Source organism: Apium graveolens, chromosome 6 (genome assembly GCF_009905375.1).
Source record: "Apium graveolens cultivar Ventura chromosome 6, ASM990537v1, whole genome shotgun sequence".
Classification (NCBI taxonomy): domain Eukaryota; kingdom Viridiplantae; phylum Streptophyta; class Magnoliopsida; order Apiales; family Apiaceae; genus Apium; species Apium graveolens.
Genome location: NC_133652.1, coordinates 97,113,856 through 97,131,940, shown reverse-complemented (window position 1 = coordinate 97,131,940; position 18,085 = coordinate 97,113,856). Strand labels below are relative to the sequence as shown.

The 18,085-nt window shown below is 32.9% G+C and overlaps 2 protein-coding genes across 2 annotated transcripts; one reads left to right on the top strand and one right to left on the bottom strand.

Moving 5' to 3' along the window:
- The first annotated feature begins 5,331 nt into the window (after nucleotides 1-5,331).
- Nucleotides 5,332-8,711, top strand: LOC141667230 (proline-rich receptor-like protein kinase PERK9). The gene is made up of 4 exons (XM_074473639.1): nucleotides 5,332-5,980; nucleotides 6,605-6,865; nucleotides 6,966-7,835; nucleotides 7,926-8,711. Exons 1-4 carry the CDS (start codon nucleotides 5,545-5,547, stop codon nucleotides 8,399-8,401), a joined length of 2,043 nt encoding a protein of 680 aa, XP_074329740.1. The 5' UTR covers nucleotides 5,332-5,544; the 3' UTR covers nucleotides 8,402-8,711.
- A 1,503-nt stretch (nucleotides 8,712-10,214) lies between these two features.
- On the bottom strand, nucleotides 10,215-16,854 carry LOC141667598 (putative protein S-acyltransferase 14). Its single transcript, XM_074474146.1, has 7 exons — nucleotides 16,348-16,854; nucleotides 15,342-15,561; nucleotides 15,157-15,248; nucleotides 11,607-11,730; nucleotides 11,411-11,496; nucleotides 10,819-10,884; nucleotides 10,215-10,700 (listed from the first exon to the last, which is right to left on the bottom strand). The coding sequence occupies exons 1-7, from the start codon at nucleotides 16,555-16,557 to the stop codon at nucleotides 10,575-10,577; spliced, it is 924 nt and encodes a 307-aa protein (XP_074330247.1). The 5' UTR covers nucleotides 16,558-16,854; the 3' UTR covers nucleotides 10,215-10,574.
- Nucleotides 16,855-18,085: the final 1,231 nt, after the last annotated feature.

Sequence of the window (18,085 nt, the reverse complement as noted above, 5' to 3'; positions counted from 1 at the left end):
ACTTATAATTTTATATTAAATTATAAATTGCTTATTTTAAAATTTTCCAAATAAACCCTTAATTTCCAAGTGCACTTACTTTTCTGATCGGAGCTGGTTAATTGGAAGTCTTTCCAGATTTGGAATTTCGTTCCACTTAAAACTTTTCTTTAAGGATGATACTAGATATCCCAGATATTTTTCCCAATTTTTTTCTTAAATACTGATGTGTCAAATTTCTAACTTATAAATTTCATAATAATAATATGGATCACGCGTACATAAATATGCGCCCCGAATTAAAATTTGCTACATATATTTCATATCATTTGGTATAAAATTTGAGGAATAAATTTAGGAACACAGACCTACTCTTTCTTTAATACTTTATATCATCAAAATTTTGCAAGGGCAAAGTAAAAAAGACGTGTCCGCATCCTTTGTCTCTTTTTTTTCCTTTATTTTTCTGTTAATCGATTTTTTATATTTTGCCGTGATCCTCCCTTCTTTTGTCCCCCTAATTGTGTGTTGGTCAATTTTTTATATTTTGACGTGAACTTTGCATCAGCACAAAATTATTGTAATTAGATTGTCCAATAAAAAAATAAGTGAACACAGTAGGAACAACGGAAATGGCGATGCTTGCAAGTAAATGGCAAATAGAAGAAAGGGGGATGGTGCAAACTGAAAAAGGCTACATTGAATTCCCCCTTTAACCTCCTGCTTTTTTACCCATTTCCTTTCCAAGGCCTAAAGATGCTATCACATCTTTTATAGGTCATGGCTTTTCCAAACTCTTTTTCTATTTTCTATTTTCTTTTTTAATTTTTCATCATCAGCGTGGGTCAGGAAATCCCAGTTTATGAAATTCACTTTCATGAATTTAGATTTGTATTAGACGGCGTTTAAAAATTTGCATTTAATTTCAAATGACATAATTTGAGTTGTCATTTCAAATTCTCATGTTTATAACTATTTAAATGTCTATGATTTCAAATGAAATCCAAATCAAAATTCTCAAACAACTTTTTTAATTAAATATATAATTTCAAATAAAATTCAGTTTTTCAAACGGGCCCTGCAATTCCCATCACGTCATTATAATATAAGCTGTGTGGGCAGAGCCGTGCCTGAGATACCAGATCAAAAAATTGTGTCCCAAAACCAAGAAAAGTATTAAGTATATTAATAAATAATAATAATTGATAATAATAATTTATATTAATAAAGTATTATAGTAAATTAAAGTTAAAAAAAAACTTGCAGGTACATAAATAGTACTCTCTCTGTCACATTTAATTCTATACATTATTTTTTGACACGCTTTTCAATACTCCTTTTAAGCATGACTGCATAATATTTTTTAAATTTTTTTTCTGAATAAAAGTTTTATATTTAAACTTTTATTCAGAAAAAAAATTAAAAAAAATATTATGAAACTATATTTTATAAAAGTATCGAAATACGTGCAAATAGTAAACGAATAAAACCTGTGGAGACAGAGGGAATAAGATATAATTATTATAAACAAAAAGATATAAACCAAACCAAACATACCTCGTATTTGGGGAGGGTAAGATTTACGCAGTCTTCCCCTTCATTCATAAAAATGAAGATGCGGTTTCCCGAAAGATCTTAATTTGTGTGTGTATCTGCATAATATATAAAAAGTGTAAAAATTTTAACTAAAAATAAAAATAATAAAATTTGATGACATAAATTAAAAAAAAATAGTTCGAGACAAACCTGAACGTATGATATTATTCACATAGGGCTTACCTAATACCAAATATAATAAACATATCTCAAATACCCGGAAGTAACTGACATGGTGAAAAAGATAACTGTTTTGAAAATTGAAATTAAATCATGAATTCCAAGCACTTCAAAACCGTTGATAGCAAAGCATGGTGTAGTTTCTCAGTTCCAAGACGTTGTAGATATGGGCAAGATCCAGGAATCGTTTGCCTCGTACTTGTTAACATGACGAATCGATATTGATGAACATGACTCACAGTTCACAACACATAAAACCCAGTCACAACACATAAAACCTATTTTATATGTAAACCTATTTAAATTTATATATAAATATTAATAAATAAAATCTTAAATATCTTTTTTCATTATACCTGTAAATATTAAATATAGATATAATTTTAAAAAAATTAATAACCTATTAGTTGAATTATTAAAAAATAATATACTGCACAAGTTGTTAAAAAGAAAACTAATATTCACAGTATTTTATAATTTAGGATAGTAGTCTAAAGTAGTTATGAAGATAATCAATATTTTTATTAAATATTTTACTTAGTAACTTTTTTTCTACGATTTGATAACTTAATTAAATTGTTAACATTAATATAACATTTTTAGTTTAGCTCAAGATAATTATTTATATTCATTTTAACAATTCATCATAGCTTGCCTTTTATTTGTACATTTTTTTCATTAAAACAAAATTGTAAAATATATAATATATACATATCTAATATCTAAAAAATGTGGCCTTAAAAATTTTAGAGCCCCAATTCGATCGAATAAGTTGCACATTCTCAGTGAGGACGTGTGTGGGATTAAATCTTGTGTTTGACCGATGAAAGTGTGAATTTGTGTAATGAATGTAAAAACGAACAAAAGCGAGCGGTTATGAATTAAATATTGTCTTTGACAAGGTGAGTATGTTAACGCGTTTAATTAGAAAAACTTACAAATGAGATTGCGAGGATGGCCCCAAAAGTGAAATAAAAGTAGTGAAAAACAGTTTTAGAAAATTGTTATCCACAATCACATTTGCGATTGCGGTTAATCGCGTCAATTACGGTTGCGAATTTACGGTTATTACAGATTGGTTTGCAGTTTAACCACTTATTTTAAAATAATTAATAGTTTATAAAAAAAATTCAGAATATTAATAAATTCAAGTTTAAGTTAAGAGATAAATTTACATTCAAAAATAAAATACAAACTAATATTCTGCGTGAAGCAAGAATATTAAAAATATACAAAAATATAGAGGTGAGAGAAAAGAAAAAAAAAGGATAAAAATAAAATTACATGTTGATTATATTTTCATTTATTTTAGTTATATATCTTATAATGATTGTGAATCTTATGAACGAAGTCTTAACATTAACTTAAGATTAGTTAATAAATTCGTATACTTCTTAATTAATATGATATCAACCATATTCTTTTTGAAAATATATTTTATTATAAATATATGTTACGAGTTGCGGTTGCGGTTACGATTTTGCGATTTTTAAGAATTTAAAACCGCATCCAAACCATGAATGAGCGGTTTTTAAAATTTAAATTCACAACCAACCCGCATTTCGTGATTATCAGCAAAATATAGTTTGGTTACGAGCTGATGAGAGGTTGGTTGGTATGTATACCCCTGCTTATAAGACCCCAACTCATAAGGGTGAAGTAAGTATTAACTAGGACGGGGATGACCGTCGAGACAGAACTTGCATTTATGAGATTTGGTTTATTTGGTGTACTTAATTCCCTTGAATTTCAAAGCTGATGTTATAAACTACTGGAGTATAACTTTATATTGTTCTAAAGAAACAGAAAATTACTGTACATCACAATTCAAATTTTTGCAAGCATGATGCAACACAACAACAAATTGAACTACCATTCAAACACAGAAGAAAAAATATATTCATATACACAGTTTCTAAGTTAACAAGTGCTTAAAACTTTACCCCAAAACAAAGCTACAGAAGATTAAACACACAAAAATATGAGGTCAGTGGGTTGCTTTTCATCATTTCTAGTCCAGCACTCCAGCTCATGGTCGCTTTGTAAGAAAGTGCTCCTGTGTTCCATGTGAAACTGACTCACAAGACCTCCCAAACCTTTTTGTTTCTACTTTCATCTTATACTAACAATTTTTACTAGTAATTTCTGCACTAAAATTCATAGCCTATTGTTATTTTTACCAATTTTTACTTATAGCAAGTTGGTTGGTAACCCCATCATATCTCCAATGATTCATATATAACACTACACTGGAGTCCTCTTAAAAAGTTGGGTTAACACTACACTGGAGTCCTCTTAAAAAGTTGGGTGCATCCAAAATCCCGAACTTGGTAAAAATTTCTTCAAGAAAAATGTAAAATTAATATATACTTGAGTTAAAAAGTATGATTGGTAGTAGTAAATACCAGTAACAAAAGTAAACTACTACTGTAACATGCTTCTTGAAATTGAACTTTCAAAAAAAAATGCAGCTTGGCTACAAAGAATGGTACTCATGTTCCAAGAATGAATGAGGAATTTATGAACTGGTAGTCTGGTACTAATGTTTCCCCTGCTGTCCAAATTTATTGAATTCTTGCAGACACATTAAATTATCCAGATTTTGAATATGCATTCATTGTGTCTTTATGACTGCTCCTACTCACCCCTTCCATTTTTCACTTTTCTTCTCTCCAACAAATACATACTTTCTTCTAGGAGTGTACGCGGTTCGGATCGGATCGGTTTTGGGGTAAAAGTCGAACCAAATCGCGAAGAGCGGTTTTAAAAATTGTGCGGTTGCGGTTAACCGCGTCATTTGCGGTTGCGAATTTGCGGTTATTGCGGATCGGTTTGCGGTTCAACCACTTATTTTAAAATAATTAATAATTTGCAAAAAAATAAATTCAGAATATTAATAAATTGAAGTTTAAGTTACGTGATAAATTATATTAAAAAATAAAATATAAACTAATGTTCCGTGTGGAGTAAGAATGTTAAAAACATACAAAAATGTGGAGGCGAGAGAAAAGAAAAAAGAAAACGATAAAAAAAATTATTCGTTGATTATATTTTTCATTTGTTTGGTTATATATCTTATAATGATTGTAAATTTTATGAATGAAGTCTTAACATTAACATAAGATTAGTTGATAAATGTGTATACTTATTAATTTATATGATATCAACTACATTTTTGGAAATATATTTTATTATAAATATATTTTGCGAGTTGCGGTTGCGGTTGCGATTTTCAAGAATTTAAAACCGCATCCAAACCGTGAATGAGCGGTTTTTAAAATTTAAATCCACAACCAACCCGCGTTTCGCGATTATCCGCAAATGTGGTTCGGTTGCGAGCGGTTGAGCGGTTGGATGCGGTTGAGCGGTTTGTTTGTACAAACCTACTTTCTTCCCTGATTTCTTTACCTTTTTTTATAGTTTTAAATTTCTAAAAATACAAACTTGTCAGTAAATGACTGTACTAAAAATGCTACCAAAATGTTTAAAGACACTCCTTTTGTCTTGATTCTTGAACACATGCTACTAGCCCCACCCTACCAATACAAGAATATTTTAATAAAGCTGTGTACAAGATTAAGTAACAGTCACTAAGATTTCAAAAATTTTCTCTCAGGTCACATTTTACCAGTTACTAGTCACACACTTTCCTCACTCCCCAGTACTACTGCACTTTCCCCCAAGTACCTTTGGAACACACACAACACACATACACATTTTGAATGAAGAACAAATAAACATTTCTACTCTACAAGAACAAAAAAAATCAAGAAACTTATTAATCTTTCCATGGCTTCCAGTTTTCTTCACACCATTCTTTTTATTGTCTTTTATGCTTCAACCCCATGTTTATCTTTTTCTCACTCAACTGAACTTTCTGTCCTCATGACCATAAAATCATCTTTAGACCCAACTGATAAAATCTTGTTTTCCTGGTCAGTGAATGCCACTGATCCATGCAATGGTTCTTTTGAAGGCATTGCTTGTAACCCAAATGGTCAAGTTGTTAACATTTCTTTACAGGGTAAAGGACTTAATGGTCAAATACCACCTGAGATTGGCTTGCTCAAGAGCTTATCTGGGCTATTCTTGCATTTTAATGAGCTTAATGGGGTTGTTCCAAAAGAGATAGCTAATTTGACTCAGCTTTCTGATTTGTATCTCAATGTTAATAATCTTTCTGGGGAGATACCTCCTGAGCTTGGAAACATGCCCAATCTTCAAGGTTAGTTCAAGTTGGTCACTTCCTGTGTAATTTGTTGTTTCTTGGAAAGATGCAATCTTGACATTTTATTTGTGTTTTGTTAATTTTTAAGTACAATTTATCGGTTGAAAAATAAAGATGCAATCTTTACACTGGATCTACAGTTGTGTGTTTGTGTGTTACTAGATGTTTAGTTTGAATTTTCTGACACAGCTGCAGATTAATAGTAAAAGAGCTAAATATGTGATTTTTAAGGTGAATGAGGATTGTTAGATGGCTTAATCATAATATAATCAAATGTTTGTTTTAAGGAAAAGTATAAACTTGTTGGTCTCAGGATTACTGTAATGAAGTCTGATTCACATGTTCAACAGAAGTAAAAACATAAAAACATCCTTTTTTGCTGTATAGATTCTGGAAACATCCTATATGTCAATTTTCTTAATTTCCTTTCCTCAAATTATAGTAGTACTACAGTTTGATTTGAGCTGATAATGCAGCAATAACAGTTCTAGCCTTTATGCAAATTGTAATAATCTGTTTCTTTAAATTAAGCGGTCTTTTTAAGCATAATTTTTTTTCAACTTCAACGTTGCGTATTAAGGCGGATATTAGCTCTAATCTGGTTATTTAATTACCTTGCAGTTCTGCAACTCTGCTACAACAAGTTTACCGGAAGCATACCTATTCAGCTTCGATATCTGAGGAAGCTCACGGTTCTTGCTTTGCAATACAATCAATTGACTGGCGCCATCCCTGCAAGTTTGGGTGATTTGATGCTGTTAAGAAGGCTGGATTTGAGCTTTAATACCATGTTTGGTTCAATTCCTGCAAAAGTAGCTGATATGCCGGTTTTAGAAGTGCTAGACATTCGAAACAATACTCTCTCTGGTAGAGTGCCTTTAGGTAAACACAAAATTTGTACCATTACTACAGTAGCATTTTTCATCGTTTATCATTACTTTAGTTTCTTCACTTCTCTAAAGTTCTTTTTGTATACGTGAAGCTTTGAAGAGACTCAATGAAGGATTCCAGTATGCAAACAACTTGGGTTTATGTGGAGTTGAGTTTTCTTCCTTAAATGTATGCAAACATTCCGACTCCCTCAACCCAAAGAAGCCTGAACCATTTGGGGCTGCTGCAAAGGGCCTTGCTTCCAAAGACCTTCCTGAGTCCGCTGATTTCAAACCAGATTGCAGCCAGAACCATTGCTCAAATTACTCTAAACACTCCCGTGTTGCTGCTTTATGTGGAGTGATTCTATTTGTGTCATTTATAGTTGCTGGCCTCTTTACATTCACATGGTATCGTCGACGAAAACAGAAAATTGGAAGTACGTTCGAAGCTTCTGATAGTCGACTTAGTACTGACCAGATCAAAGAGGTTTACAGGAGGAGTGCCTCTCCCCTCATTAGCCTGGAGTACTCCAATGGATGGGATCCTTTGGCTAAAGGTCCAAGCGGAAGTGGTTTTTCGCAGGAAATGTTTGACAGTTTTATGGTCAATGTTGATGAAATCGAGTCTGCAACTCAGTACTTCTCTGAAGTAAATTTGTTGGGAAAGAGCAATTTCTCAACCATATATAAAGGAATTATGAGAGATGGGTCGATCGTTGCTATTAAATGCATTGCCAAGACAAGCTGCAAATCAGACGAAGCTGAATTTCTGAAGGGTTTGAAAATTCTGACTTTACTGAAACACGAGTGTCTCCTTGGCTTAAGAGGCATATGCTGTTCAAAAGGAAGAGGAGAGTGCTTTCTCGTCTATGATTTTGCTCCAAATGGTGATCTATCTCAGTACCTTGATGTTAAGGATAACAAACAAAAGGTTCTTGAATGGTCTACACGAATTTCAATTATTAAAGGCATCGCCAAAGGTAAAATCACTGTCTCATTGTTTAATGTAATCTTTATTGCTCTCTACACGAGTCTTCAAATGACTAGAAGTTCCAAGTTTTTTTGTTCAGGTATTGGATATCTGCATGCAGGCAAAGGCAGCAAACCTGCAATAATTCACCAAAATCTATCAGCTGAAAAGGTGCTGATTGACCTACAATACAATCCGTTACTCTCAGATTCTGGTATCCAGAAACTGCTTGCAGATGATATCTTCTTTTCCACACTAAAAGCTAGTGCTGCAAAGGGATATCTGGCCCCTGAGTACACAACCACTGGCCGATTCACAGACAAGAGCGACGTATATGCATATGGCATGATTATACTTCAGATTCTCTCTGGAAAACATATTATAAGCCAGTCAATTCGTCAAGGTGCAGAGTTGGGCAGACTAGAAGATTTTATGGATGTAAACCTTGAGGGAAAGTATGTAGAATCAGAGGTAATTAAGCTGGGAAAACTTGCTTTGCTATGCACTCACGAGTCTCCCAACCAGAGGCCAGACATCGAAACAGTATTGCATAATTTGACATGTGTTGCCTCCTGATCTGCAAAAACTCTTGCTTTGCTGGTTCATTTGGCTGCTAAAATTTCACAAATGCTTCTAGTTGGCCAAGTTTTCTCTAAAAAGCAAATGTTCTGAAATGACAGCATTTAGACGTGACATTAGCCTTCTGTTCTGGAAGTAATCTGATGAATAATGTTCACTTCCCACAATCCAGATCAGATTGAGGGAAGCTGTTCTAATTCTTGTTGTATTTTAGATTTAACATGTTCCAGTTCAACTCACATAACTGTTGTAACTTTGTATCCTATGAATGATTTGCAGGCCTAAGTAGAAGATAGCTTAATCCCAACTATTGCAACCAGCAGTAATATGCAACTACTTATTTAGCGCTCTGAGCCTCTGACAAACAAAATAAAACAATGTCCTCGTATGATGCATCAAACATTTTTTACAAACAAGAAATGGTCACTGAAAAAGCAGGTGGGGGTTGCATTTTAGGACTTCATGTATAGGTTCACATAAGCTTAATAGAATACAAAACTAATACACGAGTCATTATTGGTCATATTCGTTTTAACCAGTCAGGGTCTCGTTTTCAGAATTTGCTTATGAATGTCGATAGTAGGTTGAACGACCGTGTGGTCGACGCCCCTAATTTTAGTTTCTCAGGTACAAGTGTCGATCCTAATTAGGTTTAGAAGGAGATTAATTTCATGACTTTCCATTGTAGAAAACATGGATTGCAAGTTCTGTTTGCAGAAGATACCGTCTATCTTGAACCAATAAATCTCATCACATTGTAGCTTCCCCTCATTTTTGGCACTTTGTATTAAACTCTGCATGACTGCATCTATGATTTGCCCAACTACATAGTAATGCAAAAGGATTCACAGAAAACATATAATTCGGTAGCAATTTGTTGGTTTGTTCAGTAAAAAATAGGAATCTCTGTATTGGAAAACTAATCACACAGCTGTGGCAGCATCTATGGTTTATAAAAGAAGACAGAATCAACTGTTTTGCTTGTGAGTTCTCCTTGTCTCATTCCAATACTCACATTATATGATACCTAGTTTGTGCCCTGCCCTTCCTTTATTTCCCTTGGATCCTCCTCATTGTATCTTGGTGTTTCTTTAATATTCTCTATTTGTTTCAAGGGCCTAGTGGTGGTGGGGTATCTTTAAAAATAAATGGAAAAATAATTGTAGTTTGGCCTCCAAGGGTGTAGGCATGCATAGTTGCTAGAATCCTATATGGTTGAAAAATGAAGTAGGTGTGTGTTATGTATAGATATGCCAAAACATTTCTCTTTTTCCCCATATCATTAGAGTCCACAATCATTCCTAAAGGACAAAACATCTTACATCCAATAAACTGCGCATCTCTCACATATATTGAATTTAAATATTTGAATTGTATGATTCGAATACACGCATTTAAGAGATGCTTGTTTTTTATGATTATTTTTCGAAGGAATGGTTGTTAAAGATGCTTCCCAAATGTATATACATTGGCTGGTATTTAGGTCATAAAGTTTGAACTAAAAGATATGTGTTTATATATATATATATATATTATTCGCTATGGGGTGGTAGTTAGGACCTAAAATTTGAACTATGTAAATTTATGTGAAGTCTTGTGATTTACCTCAAAACACACAAGACCTTACCTTGCAAAGTTGCAAACGTTCCAGTAGTAATATCATGTATTATTGAACAAAACGAATGCTACTTAAGCCAGGAAATAATGAATTTGGTTAATCTTTAAATTAACTTGTTTAGTAAACCATATTCAAGAAACAAAAACACTAGCCAGAATTTAGAAAGCATCTATATCCTTAGTTAGATTGATGTAATGAGAAATATCACAATTGTATACAATCTAACGTAATCACTCTGCCATATTAATTTACATTTCTTCAGAATATAAGATTATTGGCACACAGCTGCATAACATATCTTACAGCGGCCAAACAACTTAGAGAAACACAGAAATCAATAGGAGCACATCAAGTTAAACCATCCAAACCTTGCTATGATTTTATCAGTTCTATAGTTGCTTCATTAAATTTGATAAACCATTGTTAGCTAAATGTTATCTTGGATTTGATGGTTTAGAATGGGGTTAACTATCTTTTCTGGATCACTTGATGCTTGATAAAAACTCTAGTCTCCTGAACTGCTACGGGTATAAGGATGGCTATCAGAGATATCTAAAACTCTTGGCCGTCTAATTCAGGTTTTGACGGATATTCAAGACCCTGAAGGGCGGGCATCCTTCTTATATCTTCTTCGGAGTAAGTTGGGATGAACCAGTAATATTTGTCTGTTCCAAACACCTGACAAGCAATCACAAAAAGTATTCCTTAGAAGTGGCCCGACATATACATGCAATTGCTATAAAAAGGTTACTTGGCGCCAATATACAATTGCTATAAGATAGTAAAATAAACCCACCTGTTCGAAATTCCTCTTCCGACCAAGGTCATAGCGCCATTTTGGAGAGGTCTTCTTCTCATATGCCTGAGCAAAGATGAACAAAGTCATTAGACAATATAATCACATTCACTGAATTAGAAAAAGGAGACAGGGAGGAAAAAGTGAAGGGAAGCTTTAAGAAAAGGGGGGGGGACTCGGTGAGCAAGCAGCAGCAAACCCTAACTAGTAGTAACCAACAAAGGTTCGTATCTTTGTCCATTATTAATTGTTTCCAGACTGATATTAACCCTCTCATACTATCATACATGCTTAAAGACAAAGGACACACTGAGACAATAAAAAATATACAAATGTGGAAATAGAAGGCCATGTACCACATTTCAGTTGGTAAGTAGAACAAGCTTGGTGAGTCCGCAGCAGGAAACCCTAACTAGTAACTAACAAGGTTTGTATCTTTATGCATCATTAACTGTTTCTTAAGTGATAACCCTCTCATGCATGATTAAAAACAAATGACATGTTGAGACGATAAAATTAAAGATATGCAGAAATAGAAGGCCATGTACAAAATTCGACTTAATGGGTGTAACAAGATAAATGAAATTTATACCTCAATAGTTGTAGTATTACCAGCCACCAACGATATGTGCATTATAAGGAATCCCATAACACTCAGTGCAAAAGCTAAGTTTAGTACTGCAAGCAAATTAAAAGAAGCGTGTTATTGAAGGTGAAATGGCACTGACAACATTCAAAAAAATGCAATAGCAATACAAGTCATCAACACACAAAGGTGGAAGATTTACCAAATGCAAGAAAAGTGGTTGCTAGGGTGCTTGGAGATCCAGGTATCTCCCCATCACTGAAGAATGTAATAAAATGTGGCAGCAATGACAAGGTCACCAGAGTGGTCTCGAGAAATGTGTAGAACTGTATTACAACAAAAGAGATTGATCAGCTTCACTATTTGATATTATTCTTAACAGTGGTTTGTTAAGTTCAAGGCTCTAATAACAAGCAGAAGAGTTATACTAGATTTAATAAGCTCAAAAGTCATAACTGTGGATGCCAAACACATAGTTGCATATAAGGGGATTCATGAGAATGATGGCATGCTCCTAAAAGAAAGGTAGCAAATCATAAGGATATCAGGCAGGTTTAAAGTACAGAGCATACAATGTAAGAAATGATAAAATGTACACTTCAAGGTAGCACCATAAAGTGAATTATACGACTGTCAAGCACTTAACTAACCTGTCTCACAAACTCCAGTAAGATTCTCAGACAATATTAAAATAACTGCAGCTGACAACAGAGCAATATATTTTAGTGCAGTATATTTGACACCTTGGTTCGGAAGCACCCATATGCTCCTTGCTGGTGAACAAATGTCAAAGACATTCACGAATAATGACTACGAGCAAACTATTTGTTTAACTTAGTAGGTATCATGAACGACCACATCCATTCCTCATCACCTCACTCTACCTGTTCAGACTTATCTGCGACCAGGTTCACTTATCGGTAAATAAAGATCCAAATAGATGCTCAAATTTCCCTAAGAAACTAGGGCTGTCATTATTTACAGGCTTACAGAAAATACATATTGTCTATGTCTACCGAGGGAGCCAATCCCAGTAATTTCTTTGCACTACAGAAAATTATAGCCCTAGACCAGGAGGGGAGAGACACACACAGATTTCAAAAAAAGCATATCACTTTCTTTCATACCACATGAAGACGTTAGTTGTTCCCACAAAGAGTTCCAGTGTCTAAAGAATACACTAGAATTACCCTAAATGGAGACTGGAATTTTACCTTCTAAGAAGTACGGGATGCGGGTGTGAATTCGAGGAATGAGGATACAACGGTTCGACAAGGTTGGGAGGGGTTCAGGCAAGCAGCATACAACAAAAATTTTACCGAAACATATACATGATGTTACATATGATAAATCTATTAACTAAAATATAATCTTTGTGAACACAATTATCACAAGTGGACTTGTCAAATTATTAGGTACATAGCGAAACCGTGAATTTACTTTTACCATTTATTGGTTTAGTATGATCTATTTTTACCAAGTTAATAACATACAATTACGAAGGTAAATAACAAAAATCTTAACTCTAAGATTATGATATGGTGACAAGAAGAAATCCTAACATCAACTGTTTGTAAAGTGTCCATATAGCAGATCATCCAAATTCTGTCCTAAGTTATGTAGTTGTAAGCAGATATTTCGGATAACTATTCTTTAATCATTTACCATGTGCAGATGCGTCAACATGAAAGGAACCGGTCGCATTAAAAATTTCACTCCCACTTTAACACTTTATTTGATATTATTTATAATGATACGTGGCGTGCCTCAGAAGTCCAAGGCATAGAATTAGCTATGCTTAATTAAATTCACATGACATATCTGCATTATGTTTAAACCATTCAGAGTTTCAATCAATGCATCACTCATTTCAAATCTTCATCTTTCGCCAATTTCATTCCCTCTCCATATCCCCAAAATCCTCTTACAGTCAGAAATTTTAATTTGCAATTCGCTCATCATAATTTCAAACAACCAATCTCAATTCTCCCTCCCCACCAATCAATTTAAATCATGCTTAATTATAGGAAGGAGAAAAACCTTTCATTCCTGAGCCAAGAAGTCAACGAAAAAATGTTAAAGCCTCGCTGCAGATTCAAGAAGGTCTCAAGAAATTTCAAGTATTTAGTCACCGCTCTTTGACTTCCAAATTTGTGAAAAGTTCCAAATGTTTGGTGTTAATTCTCAAGAACCCAAATCTGTTGAAGTTTGAATAAAAACCTGATCATGGAGTTGAAGTAGAGTAGAAAAAATTAACAGATTTGGGTTCTTGATAAATAACACCAAAAATTTGGAACTTTTCACAGATTCGGAGTTCGAAGAGTGGTGACTAAAGACTTGAAATTTCTTAAGACCCTCTTGAATCTGCAGCGACGATTCAACATAACATGAGACACAATCTTTTCGTTGACTTCTTTGGCTCAAGAATGGAGGGTTTTTCTTCTTCCTAAAATTAAGCATGATTTAAATTGACGGGATGAGAGATTTAAGATTGGTTAGTAAAATGCAAATTAAAATTTCTAATTGTGAGAGAATTTTGGGGGTATGGATAGAGAATGGAAAGGGAATATTTTTTCGAGAGATGAAGATTTGGAATGGGGGAAGCGTTGACAGAAATGGGACTAGGAGCGGTTTAAACATAATGCACATAGACAATGTGAATTTGATTAAACATATTATGTAAATTCCTAGTTATCTAATAATATGTCAATTGAATTGGAATGGGGCACACTGAATTTGATAACGATAGTGAAGAAGATGATAATGTAAATCTTGATGAAGAATAGTGGATTAGCTATGCATTTGTTTGTTACTTTGACTTTAAATTATTCTAGACTTTAAATCTATGTGCTGAATTCGGTTGTATTATCATTTATGACAACTGAGTCTTGTTATAAATGTCTAACAATCTATAAATTAATATTTTCTAAAATTATATACCATGCATATATTATATTTACTTGTCTTCGATATTCTACGCTTCGCGAATGCGCATTGCGCTTATGCTCCACTTTAAATTTATTAACACTGGGCCCTAGGTAGGAGCAGCTAAAGATAATGACTGAAAAGCAGAGAGAGGAAGATGCACAAAGTTACAGAATATTATCCCTAGAAAAATACCTAGTTACTATCACTACACTAGTGCTTATGCATTGCAAAAGCATATCTATACACACACAGCATATACAGCTTTTACAACAAACCAGGAAGCATTTAGGAGCAGAAATTCGTTAAGCATAAACAATATAGCAACTGTAGTGAGACATAAATCTGCAGCCTTATATAGTATTCTTTCTAGTGAGTGCATTCCCTGTTTTAATTGCATTGCTCTTTCGGATCAATAATGCCGTTCAATAATAATTAACTCAACACAATTAATATAAAATTATTATTTCTATTACAAATACATTATGATAATCAATAATCATAGCATATAATTCCAATTTTCCTTTTTTTTGGTCAGGTCCAAATTTCCTATCAAACAAGAGGGAGTAACTTAATTAGGGATAACTTTTGGAAAGTAAGCCATTGATTACTCCTCAATATAGGGGAATGATTAAATGATTAGTGTCATGAGTGTAAGAAAAACTCGGTAAAACAAATAACATTATAAACCAAAAGGTGTATACAGAAGCTGCAGAATTAATTCAAGTTGACCACTACATAATTGTGCGAAATTTAAAAGGACACACACTAGCAATCCACATACATTACCCCTACAACAAAAAAATAATTCAGATTTAGAAGCATACCAGGAAAAGAAGAAAATACTTGTAGTTCAATGCTCCAACACAATTAACAACCCAAACACAATGGTGATCCATCTTCAGTACACACCTACCACCTGTAAAAAATAAGAAAATCAGTCCCCTAAAAGACAATGGAAGAAGCTATAGCTCCGTAGCGAGTAATATTTTAACAAACAAACCAAACTTACAAACAGAACAGTGATGGCAGCGAGGCGGTTTTAATTGGTTGCACTTTCGACAATATCGAATCCTCAAATTTGCCGGCTCACCTGCTAACTGATTAAATTCAGACCCTGCCAATAAGTCGGCATCACCATTCTCCTCATCCACAACCGGCTTCCAATTCGGAGGCACACCACCCGGATCCGTAAAAACAACAGAAAAGTAACTCCATAATAGCATCACCAACTGAAAAAAAGCCGTATTAATAAAATCTAGCTTGAAGTTATTCATCAACTCATAATATTAGATTTTAGATACAAGCTTACACCCAAATAGCACCAATTTTTTTTGATACATCTGTCTATTATTCACACTGTGAAAGTTGGAAAAATTTGTGCTTCTTTATAGGTACTGAAAAATTATATATATCGAAGGTTAACTGAAAACTTGTAATGGCAAACTAACTGTCTATTTTTTTTAAAAAAAAAAAAAACAAAACTAGCAAACAAATCCAGCTACACAAATGTCTAATAAAGTCGAAACCAACACCAAAAAGCCATCCTGGTCCAATATATTCATAGAAGTCACAAGCATGTGTGCATACAGGTAAGTATTCCGATAAAATATGAAAACTACCCAAATGACCACTACGTACAGCAAAACACTACTCTACAAACCACTAGTCATTCAACTGCAATTCAACAAAACCATTGCATCATCAATAACGGAGGACTACGACGAGTTTGTGATTTTCATATTAACAACAATACGAGCATAAGCCGATATATATTCCTAAAGTATACACACACCGGTGAAAGATCAAAGAAGCAGCAACTAAAAATTCATAATTTACCTTACACTAGATAGCAACCGACCATAATCTAACTTAATTACATTCGAAAACCAGCATTCATAAAATTGATTAATCAGTAAAGATCAAGTAAAAGAATAAAAACCTAAAAGGTCATAAACCCACAAATTATTTTCACTAAAGAAACATAAAGATTGAAACTTTACAAGAAAAAGACTTACCAGAGCATGAAACAAGAGCAAAACAACAAGTGCAACAAGAGAATCAAGGCCACCATTTGTCAAAGCTGGGAAATAATTAGACAAAACCACAGCATAATAAGAAACACCCACAACTCCAAGAACCAACAAGATCATAATTGAGCCAAGACCCCTTAAAGCTGTACAGAATTTAAATACATTCCAAGCCATTACAGCTCCAGATCTGTACATAATCTGATATAAAATTAACCCAAGAAGATTAAAAATTTGATCTTTATTACAATATAAATAAACCCTTTTTTTATTAAACTATAACTATTGAGATTGATCAAATTAAAGGGTTTTTAATGGTGGGTTTATTGATTCTTGTGAGAAGAATTTAGTAATTCATGTCTAGTGTTCAGAGGAGAGAGAGAGAAGGGTAACAAAAGTAAGAAGATGACTTTTTCTAGAGAGAGAAAGAAATTAGATTTAAAGATTTGATTAGATATTTAATAGAATTAAAATTATAGATAGTCTTTGTTTGAAAATCTTGTAATTTACGGAGGAGCTACCAGAAAACTTCTTTCAGAATTTGGTCTTTACTGCTAGACCAAGAATACAAAATCTAGAAGGCCATATGGAATACGAGATCTGAGCCCGACTAATTAAATCAAATGCAAAGATCGCAAAAGATATTTTTATAATTTCTAAACTTTTTGTATTTTCTAAATCATATTTATACAGGAGTATTTGTAATTTTATGCATATTCACGTTCTTTTTGACGGGGATATTCAAAAAATCCATCAAACCGTGAATAGGACCGGACTACGGTAATCCGAACAAAGAAAAACCGAAACAGCTAAAACCGTTTTCAAAGGTTTGGTTAACCGGACCGTTCACACGCATAAATGGTTTGGTTATATTTTTCAATAAATTAAAACCGTTTAGACCAAACCAAACCGTTATATAATAATCTATAAAATTTCTTATATACCTACAAGTTAATATTATAAATTATGAATTTGTTTATGTGTGGGTGTATATTATATTAAAAATATCAAATTACTTTTAAATAAAAACTTCTGTTAATATGTGAGATTTATACTCTAATTTATTAATTTAGTATTATTTAAATTAAATTAAAGTATATGAAGGTCATATGTAAACTAAATATTTATAAATATATATCATAGTACTTCTATGTAATATATAATACTAATATATGATAAATTTTATATTATATTAACTTAAATAACCGTTTCTATGTAAGTTTAACAAAAACGAAACAAAAGTAAATGATAAAGTTCAAACTGTGGTTCAAAACCGAACCAATCCATTATTTTATGGTCTGGTTTGGTTTGTTCTCGGCGTTTAATTGGTCTGGTTTGGTTTCGATTTTCAAAAAACCGTTTTTACTGGTTCAGTTCGAAAAATATAAGAATTCGGACCAAACTAATCCGTGAATACCCCTACTTTTTGACAGATTCTATAAGGCAAGTCAATAAAATTTTAAGATTAATTTATTGAGCTAAATTATCTTACTAAAATATATAATAATTAAAATATTATACACACATATTTTTAACATTGCAATATTTTAATTATTATATATTTTAGTAAGATAATTTAGCTCAATAAATTAATCTTAAAATTTTATTGACTTGCCTTATAGAATATGTCAAAAAGAATGTGAATATGCATAAAATTACAAATACTCCCGTATAAATATAATTAAAAAATACAGTTAAAAATATGTGTGTATAATCTATCAATCTA